We start from the raw sequence: 14,086 nt of genomic DNA on the forward strand, positions 1-14,086 counted from the left end.
CTGCCTTTGGCTTAGGTCATGATACCAGAGTCCTGGGATCAAGTCCCTCACCAGGCTCCCCACAGGGAGCCTGCTTCTCCCTCTGCCTATGTCTTTGCCTCTCTCTGTGTGTCTCTCATGAATAAATAAATGAAATCTTTAAAAAAGAGAGAATAGCATCTACTTGATAAAATATTAAGATATTTATACTAGTAGAAACCTGTGAATTTAGAAAAAGGGACTGAACTTAGCTCACACCCTCTTTAGACATCACATTCCTCATCGTTAGTTATTAAAGAATGTAGAAATGAAATAAAAAATGAATTTAATTTGGTCAAAAGATGAAGATGACTATTAACTCATTGTCAGTGAAATGACAAATAGTTACAGAATAGACTATGACCCCTGCTCCCAACATTTGTAAGAGAATACCTCTATCTTAGAACAGAGGAAATCTCCCTAGAATCCTGCAAATCTCCACAGTTCACTGGGGCTTACCTTCTGGCATAAAGGTTAAGGTAGTGGAAAGCAGGAAGGACATCCATCATGTTAATACAACTATAGTAAAGGACTACTTTTAGAAGTAAAAACTGCAGTTCTCCTCCTCTTCCTTCTTCTTGAGTCAGTTTACAGTAGATTAACATTTTCTAATTTCTGCTGAGATAATCCAATTGGGTCAGTGATTGAGAGTAAAGAAACACAGTAAGACCTTAGAAGAATCTATTGAAGTATAAAGCTTTGTTTATTTATTTATTTATTTTTTTAATTTATTTATGATAGTCACAGAGAGAGAGAGAGGCAGAGACACAGGCAGAGGGAGAAGCAGGCTCCATGCACCGGGAGCCTGATGTGGGATTCGATCCCGGGTCTCCAGGATCGCGCCCTGGGCCAAAGGCAGGCGCCAAACCGCTGCGCCACCCAGGGATCCCTAAAGCTTTGTTTAAAACACGTTTAAAACATGTTTTAAATATCTCCAAGCTAGCAACTGGCTTTACTAATATAATGCCTTGAGATTTATCCTCTCACTCCCAATATAAATCCCATGAGAAAGCCTGATGGCTCTGGGGACAGAAATGAGGCTGAGGGTAGGAAAGATGAAAAGGCTACTTCATGACCAAGTGTTTACAAACATGGGCTTATGAGTTAGGCTGTCTGGGTTCAAACCCTGTCTCCTGCATTTGACAATTTATTTACACTTTCTGTGAGTTTCCTTATTTGTAAAATGGAACTAATAGAGACCATCTAGTGTAGTTGCTTGAGGATTAAATTTTTTATATTTATATTTATATTTATAAAATATTTAGAACAGAGCTTGGCATATGATAAGTGTTCAAAATGTTGTAGGAGAGTAGAAACCATGTTCTGGGCTCTAGGATAATTCCTTGGTTCAACTAATCCTGGTGCTTTATTGAACTAAGGTTATTGGATGGCTTTTTCCAGGTCAATATATTTGGAAGTTTCCACATGGGATCTTAGGTGTCTGTATATACACAAATACCTATATTAGAAAGAAAAAAAACTGTAAAAACAAGCAGATATCTCTCTATCATTCCCCTTGGCCATATATTTTTGATGTGACAATGCCTTTGGAATTACTATCTAGAAAAATGATTTTATCTCTTAATTGATTATGTTCCATAAAAGTCTTCAAGCACACAGATACAGGCACTTGGGTGTAATGCTGAAATTAAAAAATGTTGAAATAAAAAAATGTGGAAAGATGTTGGTATCCATCATATTTATATTCATTATGTCCTAAGCTTTGAATCTAGATTATACTTCAAGTGGGCTTCCTAAGAGATTATTTTTATTTCATAAATCCCATTGAAGAGTTTTAGCTTTAATTGTTCTATGAATCAGTGGAGTCATAGGGATTTTTGCACATGAGGTGTCTTTCATCTCAGTTTAGTTCAGTGTTTTCCACATGTGTTTCTGAATAGTAAGGAGTTCTAGAGTGGAGGATCCAAGTTCCCCAGGCATCCCTTATAGGACTTGTAACTATTTAAATCTCAAGCCTACCTGCGAGTCCAAGTTGTGAATTAACCAAATTAATCAATTAATCAACCAAAATAAATCAATGATGGTTTTCATCTTTGAGGTCAAAGAAGATTAGGCAGAAATTATCAAAAAGCAGTTTCACCCCTTCTAACTCCTCAGAGAAATGGGAAGTATCCATGACTTACATATAAGACCTCCGGACCACTGATCTGGGATTGATTGATGGACAGATGGATGGATGGATGGATGGATGATTTTTCAGTCAGGCTCAGTCTGTAGGCTAACAGTTTTTTTTTGTTTTAGCCAGAATCTAAGGGAAAATGGTATCGACAAAATTTTAAAAAGGGAAATTGAAAATAACCTATGCTTTAAAGGCTAGAAAATATTTTTTTAAATTAAGGTTGAAAGTAACTTTTAAATCTTTCTGATACAAGCTTATTTTTTTTTTGCTTTGACTTCGTCTCTCTCCCTCACACTCTTTAAAAGATTTATTTATTTATTTATTTATTTATTTATTTATTTATTTATTTATTTATTTTAGAGAGAGAGCAAGCATGAGCAGGGGGAGGGGCAGAGGGAGAGAGGAAGCAGACTCCTCATTGAGTGGGGAGCCCTACACAGGGACATGATCTCAAGAGCCTGAGATCATGGCCCAAGCTGAAACCAAGAGTTGGATGCTTAACTGACTGAGCCACCCAGGTGCCTCTTGTTTGTCTCTGTTAAGAAAAAGATTGTATAACTATTTTTATAAATCATGTATCAGGTACCTTTGTTCAGCCCCTCAAACACTTTTTGAAGTATGCAAGTCATAAATGAATAATTAACTGCAATAATAGCCATAAAAATTATGTATAATAAGTAACAAATCCAGCAATAGCAAATGAATTAATGGTTTTCTTACAAAGCTCTAAAATATACAGTGGTTACTCAACAATCACCATTCAAAAATATGGCTATTTGCTGCCATTAGAGTAAGTGTTTTCAGGTTTCCAAGCCAGAGTTTGCTCAACACACATGTTGCAAAGGCCCATCTAACCATTTGCTGTGTGTGCACAGAGGGTCATAGAGATGTGGGAGGCATGATTTACCCTGGAACAGTGAGAACTGGTCTCTAATGAGCACAGCTGCTCCCATAACATTTTTGAAATGAACTAACAGAGGTCTTGTTTGGGATCTTTCTAGGTATAAAAAAAAACTTTAAGATAAAAAATAAAATACCACTGAACACCATGTGGATTGCCAACTGCATGGATACAGTGGGAGATGCCAACATCCATTCTGGGAGGTCCTTTGTGTTGGGCTGGCCCACGGTGAACTTCCTGGCCACCCTCAGGTAAGACCAATGGCTTGGTGTCCTGTATTTACATGGCTTGAAAAGGATAACCTTGTAATCTATTGTCTACCAAGCTGGTGACTCACTTTTTAACCTCCCATGACATTTGTTTTGCCTTGTACTCTGCCTAAGAAGGTGCTTATATCCACATGGAAGCAAGTAGATAATGTATACTGGGAACTACTGGAGTAATTTCCTTAGGTTTTGATCAATGGTTTTTCAAATGGGCTCTAGTAGCCACTTGAGGAGTTAGGTGTTCTAGTTATGTGGAAGGAGAATCAACAGAGTGAGGTTCAAGGTCTCCTCTCCAATATCCTGCCCTCTGATTCCCAGGGAGTATCTGCATTTTTAAATCACCGGAATAGATTTATTGAGCAAGTACTATTAAAGGGTCCAATTAAATTTGAAAAATTGCTTTTACACTCCCAAGTTAATTCCCTTAACAATAGTATGTAATGATACAAATAAATTGATCATGTCATTGAATACTAGGTTGCCTGAATTGCTGTGTACAGATTATCTTAGTTGGTGACAATCTAAAACAAAAATATGATTCCACTGAGTAGAGGTTAGTTGGGTAAGACACATTCTTAGGCTGACATGAGGATGGGGAATGTGGCTCTCGACCCTGGATATCTTGAGCAGACACCTCTGAGTTTACAGGAATCATGCCACACTTGCATCTCTGTTTGAAACATCCACACCCCAAGCCTCGTTCCTATTTTACGCAGTTGCACTTAGCACACTGCTTTCTTCTCCTCACCTCACTCCAAAATCTCACATGGAAGACAACAAAAATGTTTACAAGTTGTTAGTTTATTAATCCTAAAATGCAGCTGTTAACTTAGTGAAAAATTTTCAAAGCTTTTTGAGAAGAAACATGTATTTATATCCTCTCTGCAGGTCTTCTTTTCCATAAAGATCACAGTTCCCATTGCTTAATATCTTCTCCAGATTGCAAATGGAAGGAAACAGTTTCAAATGGGAATATATAAAGTGTTTGGTAGGGGAGTGTCCAAGAAATTTTTTTCCCCTAATAGGAGGAAAATGTGGAAGTCAAGTTTATACATGTTGTATTAGTTAATAGGCTGTATAAATACATAGAAGGCATTTATAACAACACCTGGCACCTAATGCTTTTGTTATTGATTATTATTACTGTTCTTCATATTGGCATAGTAACTAGAAGCTGTGTCTATGCACCTAGTCAGGTTGGGACACTAAATGGGCATTATACTTTCTTGATGCGACAGGTCCTGAAATGGTGATGGAGGGGGTGGGCAGCAGTGTTGCTGGTAGAAATATAGAATGTGGCAGCCACCATGGACAGTTTGATGGCTCCTCAATAAGTGAAACAGAATTACATATGACCTCCAGACACATATCCAAGAGAAAGGAAAACATGTCCACGCAAAAACTGATACACAAACGTTTGTAGCAGCATTGTTGACAATAGTGAAAGAAAGAAAGAAAGAAAGAAAGAAAGAAGAAAGAACAAACCAAGTGTTTATCAACAAATATACAAAATGTGGTACAGTTGCTAGGGACAGGAGGGAAGGGAGAGTGACTGCTTAATAGACACATGTTTGCTTTGGGGTGATAAAAATGTTCAGTCATGATGGTTGCACAAAACTGTGAATGTACTAAAGGTCACTACTGGTCAATTTTCTTTTATGTGTAATTTACCACAATAAAAAAAATGCTGGTAAGTGATAAGTCCATGTGTGAATGAGCCTTAAGACATTTGCAACTTTGGATATTAAATGCTGTGAAAATTTTGGCAGAGAAAATACTGATCTTTAGTAATTTTGCATCAGTGGATTGATCTTTCTCAGAAGATCACAGTGATGAAGAATAAGGTTTTTAGGAACTAATTTAACATATTACAATCTGCCATATGTATGAAGAAATAAAAATATTACAGGTGTTTTTCCCTAAAAAGATATTCTTGTTTCTGAGCCAAGACAGTTACATCAAAATGCTAAATTTCTTAAATATGATTTAATTTGAATGGTTATATTCTTTATATGCGAATAGCCCTTGCAGCTGTAGGAACACTCTGAGCTATAATTAACCCTTTTCCAGTTCTGGAAACTAAATATCAAAGTGGTTAACAATGTGCCCATGATCACATAGCTTGCATCACATAGTCACAATTAAGTTTTCAGATTTGAAATCACTGTTCTTCCTCTTTAGGATCTACTTCCCATTGCTTTAATACCACTCACAAAAGAGTGGAGTCCATCAAAAGCCCAACTCTAAGGGGAGTACAATTTACACATCCACATCCCTTAACAATGGGCTGCGGATATTTTTAATCTGGAATGGTAATCTTAATATGTTAGTAAGGAGTATTGTATGTTCCTCAATTTTTTTATTCTCATTTTTTAAATTGCAGTTCTTCGGAACGAAAGGAAAAATGGCGTTCTTACCTTCAAAGGTATTTTGTCAGTATACTTATTATAAGTCTTTAACCCATGATGAAAAAATGTAAATCTCTTCAAAGCAGTGCCCCCAAACTATGCTCCCTCCCCTTAGTAGAAATTGTTACACTATCCTCCAATAATTTCTTATTTAATTGTACCCTGGCCATTACTACAAATAACCTGCTCTCCTTTACATGCATATATTGCTTATTTTTTATGAAATTCTGGTTATCACTCTCATCTTCCCCTACTCTCCAACCTCACGATTATAGCTAACATTATTCTCAAAACATATATTAAATTTCTGTAAGTGCAGTTTACCCTACTGAGTAATGCTCAAAGCAACTTCTCATTCCTACATTTGAAGGTGCTAATAGGCCCTCTGGTCTAGGCAGGAAAGCTTTGGTGACTGGATCTGCTGGTCAAATCTCACATGACGAGAGTGATCTATTGTTTTCTGAGTCACAGCTTATTTTCCTGAAATATTTTTGCATGTTTCCTTCCAACCCAAAATTTGGTTTTGCTGGGCTTATTTATATGCATTTAAAAATAATGAAGTACGTTGAAAATATGAGCAACACAAATCAATTCGAAAGTAAGGTAATTTATCCTACTCTATTTTGGGTTACTATCGAATTCGATTAGGTACATCATGCAAGCCAAAGAGAAAGAGCAGCCAAAAAGCATTCCCCTCAAAATCTTAACTGAGAACATCAAGAACTGTGCCTGTGTAAGTATTTTTAAGACCAACAATTAAATTCTGAGTTCCTAATTCTGACTGAATGAAAAAGATGGAGATAGAGGTGGAGAGACAGAGAGGGAGGAAGCAATGAGTTGAGAGAGGAAGGAGAGAGCAAAAGGTAGGAAGAGAGAGAGAATATTTAGAAAGGTACCATGCAGAAAAATGTTTTTCCCCCTCTACGTGTACTTCTGTGTAGACCTAAAAACTGTGTCCTAGGTAATATGAAGCAAGAGGAATACATACTACAGTGCTTAAGCAAGGAAAGAGTATTGGATGTTAACATTTCTCTGGATCCTTCTAATTGCTTATAGTGGCTTGTAATACAGTGATTTAGAATCAACCATTTTTTTTCCAATGGCCACCACTTACATACAGAATGGTCTGGATTATCTCCACAGTTCTTTTTCCCCTCCAGATATTTTATTTGGTATAACTATAAACTCAGAGAAAAGTTGTAAATATAAATGTAATACAAAAAACACCCCGTATACTCTTTATCTAGATTCACCATTTGTTTAGAGAGAGTTCTATCTGATGGAATTTGTCTGTTGGGAGAACCTATAACATGCAGGAAAATATACATACATCCCTTGAATTACTATTTGAATTACTATTTGAATTACTATTGAATTACTTTTGGACCATCTGTCATATCAAGCAATTGCATTCAATTCATAAGAAGAAAAAGACAATGAAAGGACAAGGAATGAATTATGAAAGAGTTTCTTTTAACTTTGTTTTTAATATTTTCAAGGCCTGTGGGTGTCCACTTGTGCTGTTTGTCTTCTTTATGAACTGTTTCCCAAAGGACACAGGCCCCATTGCCTAAAAATGTTATAAAAACTGTATGCATAGTAAATGTTCTGGTTACATATTCTCTTATTTTAAAATGATTTTTGGAATTCAGATAGTTTTATAGATATAATCTCAGATTCCTATTAACCCATTTCAGAAAATTTTCTGTAAACTTTTCCTAGTTTTATGGAGCAGTTTCTCAATGTATGGTCTGATAGAGAGCTATTATAAGTAACTACTTGCTGGCAGAGTTGTGAATGGAACATAAACTTCTAACATTTTTAGTCTCATTTCTTAGACTCATTGGTTTTATTTGTCTTAACAGATTTCAACAATGGAAGTCTTAGTAACCATGATGCCTGACACAAAGAAAATATGGACTAAATAGTAGTTTTTAAAAAGTGTCTTTCATAGCCAGTTCTTATTCTGATTTTACTGAAACTGACTATGTAATTACAGAGGAACTAAGCCATACTATAAAAACACAACTTAGTAAAAGAGAAAAGTATCTAGTGCCTTCCTTTAATACTATCCCCACCCCCTCCATTTTGGAAATAGCCTTATGGAGCTGAGGGTCACCTCATGTGCCCTCTTGGAATTCTCAGTTTTTCTCTTCCTTGCTTAAGCTGCTGTATTTTGTATGCCACAAATTCTTGGAGGGAAATATGTTTTACTGACATGTTTCCTACTAGCTTCATGTTATATAAAAAAATGAAAATATAATTAAGGGTTTGTGTTCTATATGTGCTTTACTTTGTCATCACCTGAAAACAAGCTTCACCTTTGGAGTATGGGTAATAATTTGACAATAATTATGGTCACATGCTTTAAATTAAAAAAAAAATTGAAGCAATTTTTCTCATTTATTTTTTACAGTCCATAACTGTAAAAGTGACAAATTCAGACACAGCAAATGACACTATCAACATGTTACTACTACCAACGCTGGGAATAACCATAAGTTGCCTACAAACTATTTTTAGTTTAAGAACCTTTGACTTTTGAGATTTGTGTGTGTGTGTGTGTGTGTGTGTTGTGTGCCTCCCATCATAAGACAGCAGATTATTATAGATAACATAGTCATATTTTGTCCTTCCAAATTTAGAAATTGAAGGCAGCAAAGCTATAGTATTAGCTTATACATGAGTGCTATTCTTATATTCCCATTTTAAATTTTCTGCAAATTCAAAGTCCTAGCCTTAAATCGGGCTAAATTTTAGGGTGCTAATAACAACATGCAGTTTATTGTATATATTTTAAATACAGACAATAAAAATGTTTCTAAATTTCTAAATATATCCTCCTCTGTTGGACTCTTCTTTCTGTGTCTTCAATTCTGATACTTCCCCATCCCTATTGACCCTAGTTATCACACAAGGAAGGACTCAATCTGTTTAATGAATCCTAAATTACATGTTCTGTTGTACATTTTGACATAAAGACTACATGGCTACAAGCTACCTCCTTTTGATGCAGATCCTGAGGATGAGGCAGCTCATACCCTTTATGAACTGGTAAAGACGAAGACAAGATCTGAATAAGACCATGGATCTGAGGCATTTGTACATATCACTCTCATCTTGTTTTGGTTTTAACTGTCTATTCTTCTTTACATTTTGATGGTGCTTGTGTGAGTTGCTCATATCTTTTTATGAAAGAGAAATATATTTGAGGATGAGGTTTTATAAGGGAAAAAAGAGGGACAGTAATAGATGGAGAGAACCAAAGGGAGCACTTGGAAAGCACAGCTTCTTATCTAAAATCCTCTGTAAATGTGACATGACATAATCATAAGATTGTTTTTAAATTCTATCTGATCCAATGGTATAATAAAGCCCTTTAAAATTTCATAGCAACTAGAATTTGGCAGAATAAATCAATGATTTCTGTACAAACAACATTTAATAATACATCCAAAATAAAATTGAATTTATATGTACTGACTAAAGCACATCTCTACAGACTTTTCTAACCCGTATGATATATAAACCCTAAGTAAGAATTGAATCCTGGAAAAGAGAGTGAGTGGTTTGAGGGATGAAGTTGGGGAGATTGATTAATGATATAACTCATTTTATCTCATGTTTGTGATTTTCTTTGCTTAAAGTGATCAATGTCACTAGGCAAAGAATTTCTATTTTAATGAAGAACTGGGGTTATTTGGCTTTATGTATACCTTATTTAAGGGATTCCAGAATAGCATTTCCAAACCGTACTCTACCTTATTAGCTCTTACTTCTTATTTGCAGCACAATTTTGAACAGATTTAGCTCTGTGTGTGTGTGTGTGTGTGTGTGTGTGTGTGTGTGTGTCTGTGCCCATACCTATGACATTCCTTCATAAGGTGAAGGCCATGATTTTTAATCAAGAGTCAAGGGCAAACATGGTAACTATTACCAATAATTCCATTTCAAACATTTTTTGCTTTAGTCTCCTGGAAGACTCTCTAAAATAGTTCAGCAATCTTTATAATTTAGAATTGTTTGTTTCAAGTGGGATTTCCAGTATTACTGGGCAATAATAGTGCTGGGAGTAATCATTTTCTGCATCTGACCTGTTGTCTAGAGTCCTCATCCTTTCTCTCCATAAAGTGGGGCTTGCCTGCACCAAAGCCAGTGGCTGACTTCGTCCACTATCTCCCCAAGGTCTCTTGGGCATTTGTCTCCTTTTGCTCAGGGCTGCTGAGCTATTGATGCCTCTCAAGTTACTTTGCTCAGGAATAGTCATAGCAGAGTATAGGGCTCTCTGGACAATATGCATGTCTGGGCAGGGACATTTGGAGACAAAAGCCAACGTTATCCAAGGAGTCTGGAGACAGCAGAAGAGAGGACTCTGAGATGAGACTTTTCCCCCTTAGTAAAGGGACACAAATCTCATTTCTTATGCCATGGGCCACCCACAAAGTGAGGGGCTGACTGTACTGTGGTTTCCCGGTCCTTATCAAAAATGACAAGAATCTGGGACAGTCTATTGGAAGCTGTGAGGGGAACTAGTTAACAAGTACTATAGCGGGATCCCTGGGTGGCGCAGCGGTTTAGCGCCTGCCTTTGGCCCAGGGCACGATCCTGGAGACCCGGGATCGAATCCCACATCGGGCTCCTGGTGCATGGAGCCTGCTTCTCTCTCTGCCTATGTCTCTGCCTCTCTCTCTCTCTCTGCGTGACTATCATAAATAAATAAAAATTTAAAAAAAAAAACAAGTACTATAACTACTTCCATGGACCAAATACCATTTATACTAGCCCCAATTCTTTCTTTTTGGAAACACAAATATGCTAAGGAAATGTGTTCTTCAAGTACTGTGAAAGATTTGTTATGACGCCCAGTTCTTTTTGTTTTCAAGAGCTCTGAGAAAGACTACCAGCTGTGGGCAAGTTCTGGCAAGGAAGAACTTCCACTAATTGATAAGTGTCAGGGAAAATCTAAGATGGGATTGATTAGGTTCAGAATTGTAACTCTTAAGTTTCAAAGTAATGGTTGTTCTTTCTTAAGCTTCAAAATCCTTAAAAGTGAAAATCACATGCAATATTCACTCACATGTTTATTAAATCATTACCAGGTACTGTTTCCCAGGCACTGATAACATCTTTTCATTCAGTAGCTATGATCTAGTGAGGGAGAGAAATGTAAATTTTTGTTTCTACTCCTTTTTACCTGACAGACAGAGCTGTCTTGAAAAAGTGTGATTATTTATTACTTACTTACTTATTTACTCACTTAGGTATGACAGCGAAATGGATTGGAATTTTTCCCATACATTTATTTTTCATATTTCAATCTTGAATTCTAGTTCCTAACTACTAAGAAGCCTCTATTTTGTGAGAATCCTCTAAAATCCAGTTATGTCTCTAAATCCAGGTATAGATATGTATTTAACACCCCTGCCCTGTGCCCAGTTTTCTCTGCATCATAAAGAAATGAGATAATCACATTTAAACTCCTCTAGTCTTCACTGATGAAATCACCTGCACTTTGTTGTTTTTCATGTTTTTTTCCATCACTGTTCTTAAGGTTATTGATAAACAGATTGCACCTCTTCTAAAATAGCTATTAGCACAAGTTCTCTGAAAAAAAATCTCTGGATTAGCAAAATTGTTTAGTGTTTCCAGTAATGGGAGGATTTTTAAAAAAGAAAAAGAAAACAGGATCTGTAGCAGACCTTGAAGTACAGTAATGGATGGTAATGGTGACAATAACCTCTTCTAGAAATCTTAAAGCATTCCTTCTTACATGAATTTTTTTTTATCCTTTTAACAAACCTGTGAAGCTTTAACTCTTTTTCAAATAATCTGGAAATCTAAACAACCAATTTCTCTTTTTTAAAAAACAACCAATTTCATTCTGCAAAATATATATTCCCAGTCTTAGACTATAGAGCCACAAAGCGCATCACTGAGAACAAAATCCCCCAGTACCACTTCCTGTTTTGAATTAATGTTGACATCTTTGTAAAATTTGGTCAGGGGCAGCCCTGGTGGCTCAGTGGTTTAGTGCTGCCTTCAGCCCAGGACGTGATCCTGGAGAGCTGGGATTGACTCCCACATCGGGCTCCCTGCATGGAGCCTGCTTCTCCCTCGGCCTGTGTCTCTGCCTCTTTCTGTCTCTGTGTTTCTCATGAATAAATAAATAAAATCTAAAAAACAAAAGTTGGTTAGCAGTAAAAAGGAAAAAAGCTCTAAATACTTATATATTTAATAAAGTGCATTAATTTAGATAAAATGATGTAGATGATAACTTTAGACTTTGAATAGCTTCACACATGAAACCAGCTCTAAGGAATCCAAAGATGTTCATGATGTTCAAACATCAAAGATGTTCAAGATGTTGTTCATGATGATCCATTAGCAGCATTCAAAATGCATTTTTTTAAAACATACTCTCAAATCTCAATTGTGGATTAACTCCTGGTTATCTTGGTTTGGTTGTGTTGCTGTCATAGAAGCTTCTTTTTCCTTAATAGAGGGAAGTCTCTGTGATTCTTGTGAACATTGCATTTATGACAGATGAAAAGAACAGCAAAAGCTCCCTTAGGTACATTTAATAATAAATCAGTAATGACAGAATGAGAATTTTCATTCTATTCTTAAAAAATGAAATCCATATCATAGCATAGGGTCTTTGAGAATTCTCTAGAGAGGAAAAACAATTTAAAGCATAAAAGAGCAAAACAAATCACTTGGCAGGCAATTCTGGATGGCTCTGGGAGTGGTTTTCTATTCTCTAATCATCGTTTTACAGTTTGCTTCTGGGTTTCCAACTCTGTGCAGCCTTCCTTCTGATCATTGCCTGGCAGGACACCCCTTGGAGGGAGGGCAGCAGTGGGAGGGAACCATGAACCATAAGGGCAACCCATCCCACTACTCTAGAGTAGCTCTGGCTCTAGAATTGACAAAAGGAAATGAAAAAAAAATCTGTTCAACTGACATTATGTCGGAGAGAATGGTGAAGATAGCAATTCTTAATATATATATTCCAAATATTAAAAAAATATTAACCAAAAAAATAAAAATAAAAAATAAATAAAAAATATTAACCACCAATGCTTATTAATATATTCACTCTGATAAGTTTGTGTGCAGACAAGCATTTCAATGAATGAATGTAAGGCTCGACTGGGTCAAGTAATTTGCCTAAGATGTATAGATCTAGTTAGTATCAAGGCACAAACTAGAAAACCTTAACTATTCTCAGACAGAAACACAGCAAAAGTCAGCATTGTTTAATGCACTCATGAATATATGTATTCCAAGCAAAGTAACATGCCTTAAATTATTTCTCTTCTTAAAATCTTTCACTTGGGCACATGCTTTCTATAGGGTGTTCCGTCAAGGGTGTATATGATGCTCACTCAGGAGGCACAGCCTTCTTTATCTAGAAGTCACAGAAAAATAGCAATATATACCAGGGTGATGCTTACACTAATGGTAAGGTAGGTTTGATGATAGCCATCACCATCAGCCTGAATATTCAGATTTTTTTCCCTACAGGACATGAATATCCCTATGGAATTAAAATGAGCCATCTTCCATCTACTAAACTGCTGCCAAAGGAACCAGAGGACTCCATCTCTCCTTCCACAACTCAGGAGCCATGCGTTGTGCTGAGTAGTATATTATATAGTTTAATGAGTTGTAGGCAGCATCATTTATATCAAAGTTGAGCAAACCGAAGCCTTAAAATGTTGAGCTTCCTAAGTGGCAGAACCAGGATGCTTGTGGTGCAGTGCTGGCACCTACATGAGTAGAGGTGGTGATGCACTCACTACATCGCAGAAAAGCCAAATGACCAGGTGTTTAAAGTTATTTGGTGAAATGTTGCTCATCTGTTTATCCTTCAGCAGCTTGGCTCATCTGTTGACCCTTAAAGAATTCAGTTATTTAAGCAAAGTTAAGGTATCTTCAAATGACAACATTCACAGCTGAGCACTAGAATCTTTGAACTCAGCTTTTCACTGCTGATCACCTTTTCTTTGGAAAGGTCTTCCTTTGATAGGGAATGTTGAGTAATTAAAAATCATCTCTGGAAACTGGGGGTAAATAAATGCATTCATAACCTCTCCTTGTTTTTCTCTATGTTTTCTTTCAAGCCTTGTACTTGTGTGTCGGTGTATATATACATGTATGTTTGAGTGTGTGTGTGAGGAAGTGTGTTTCCATGCTTCATTGTGGTTTAGGCCCTTTTCAGTAAATGTTAAACATATTGAACTGAAAACATCATCTCTGGGTGGGTTGGTGGGGTATGACAAGAAAACACAGCCACCACATAGCCAGCATGTAATGACAACTTCCCAAGGACACTGACTGCAGAAAGTTA

The 14,086-nt window shown here is 36.5% G+C and overlaps 2 protein-coding genes across 5 annotated transcripts in view; both read left to right on the plus strand.

Annotated features, from left to right (window-relative positions):
- LOC121492842 (rho GTPase-activating protein 20-like) overlaps positions 1 to 14,086 on the plus strand; it is a 549,286-nt gene that overhangs the window by 20,544 nt on the left and 514,656 nt on the right. The window lies entirely within an intron of this gene.
- On the plus strand, positions 3,166 to 13,784 carry LOC121492845 (rho GTPase-activating protein 20-like). The gene is made up of 4 exons (XM_041758056.1): positions 3,166 to 3,310; positions 5,709 to 5,750; positions 6,382 to 6,466; positions 13,261 to 13,784. The coding sequence occupies exons 1-4, from the start codon at positions 3,207 to 3,209 to the stop codon at positions 13,288 to 13,290; spliced, it is 261 nt and encodes an 86-aa protein (XP_041613990.1). The 5' UTR covers positions 3,166 to 3,206; the 3' UTR covers positions 13,291 to 13,784.

Source organism: Vulpes lagopus, chromosome 6 (assembly GCF_018345385.1).
Source record: "Vulpes lagopus strain Blue_001 chromosome 6, ASM1834538v1, whole genome shotgun sequence".
Classification (NCBI taxonomy): domain Eukaryota; kingdom Metazoa; phylum Chordata; class Mammalia; order Carnivora; family Canidae; genus Vulpes; species Vulpes lagopus.

Coding starts and splice junctions, on each gene's coding strand:
- LOC121492845 (XM_041758056.1), top strand. CDS start 3,207: ATGTGGATTGCCAACTGCATGGATACAGTGGGAGATGCCAACATCCAT. Junction 3,311..5,708: donor AACTTCCTGGCCACCCTCAG/GTAAGACCAATG, acceptor TTTAAATTGCAG/TTCTTCGGAACGAAAGGAAA. Junction 6,467..13,260: donor ACATCAAGAACTGTGCCTGT/GTAAGTATTTTT, acceptor TTTTCCCTACAG/GACATGAATATCCCTATGGA.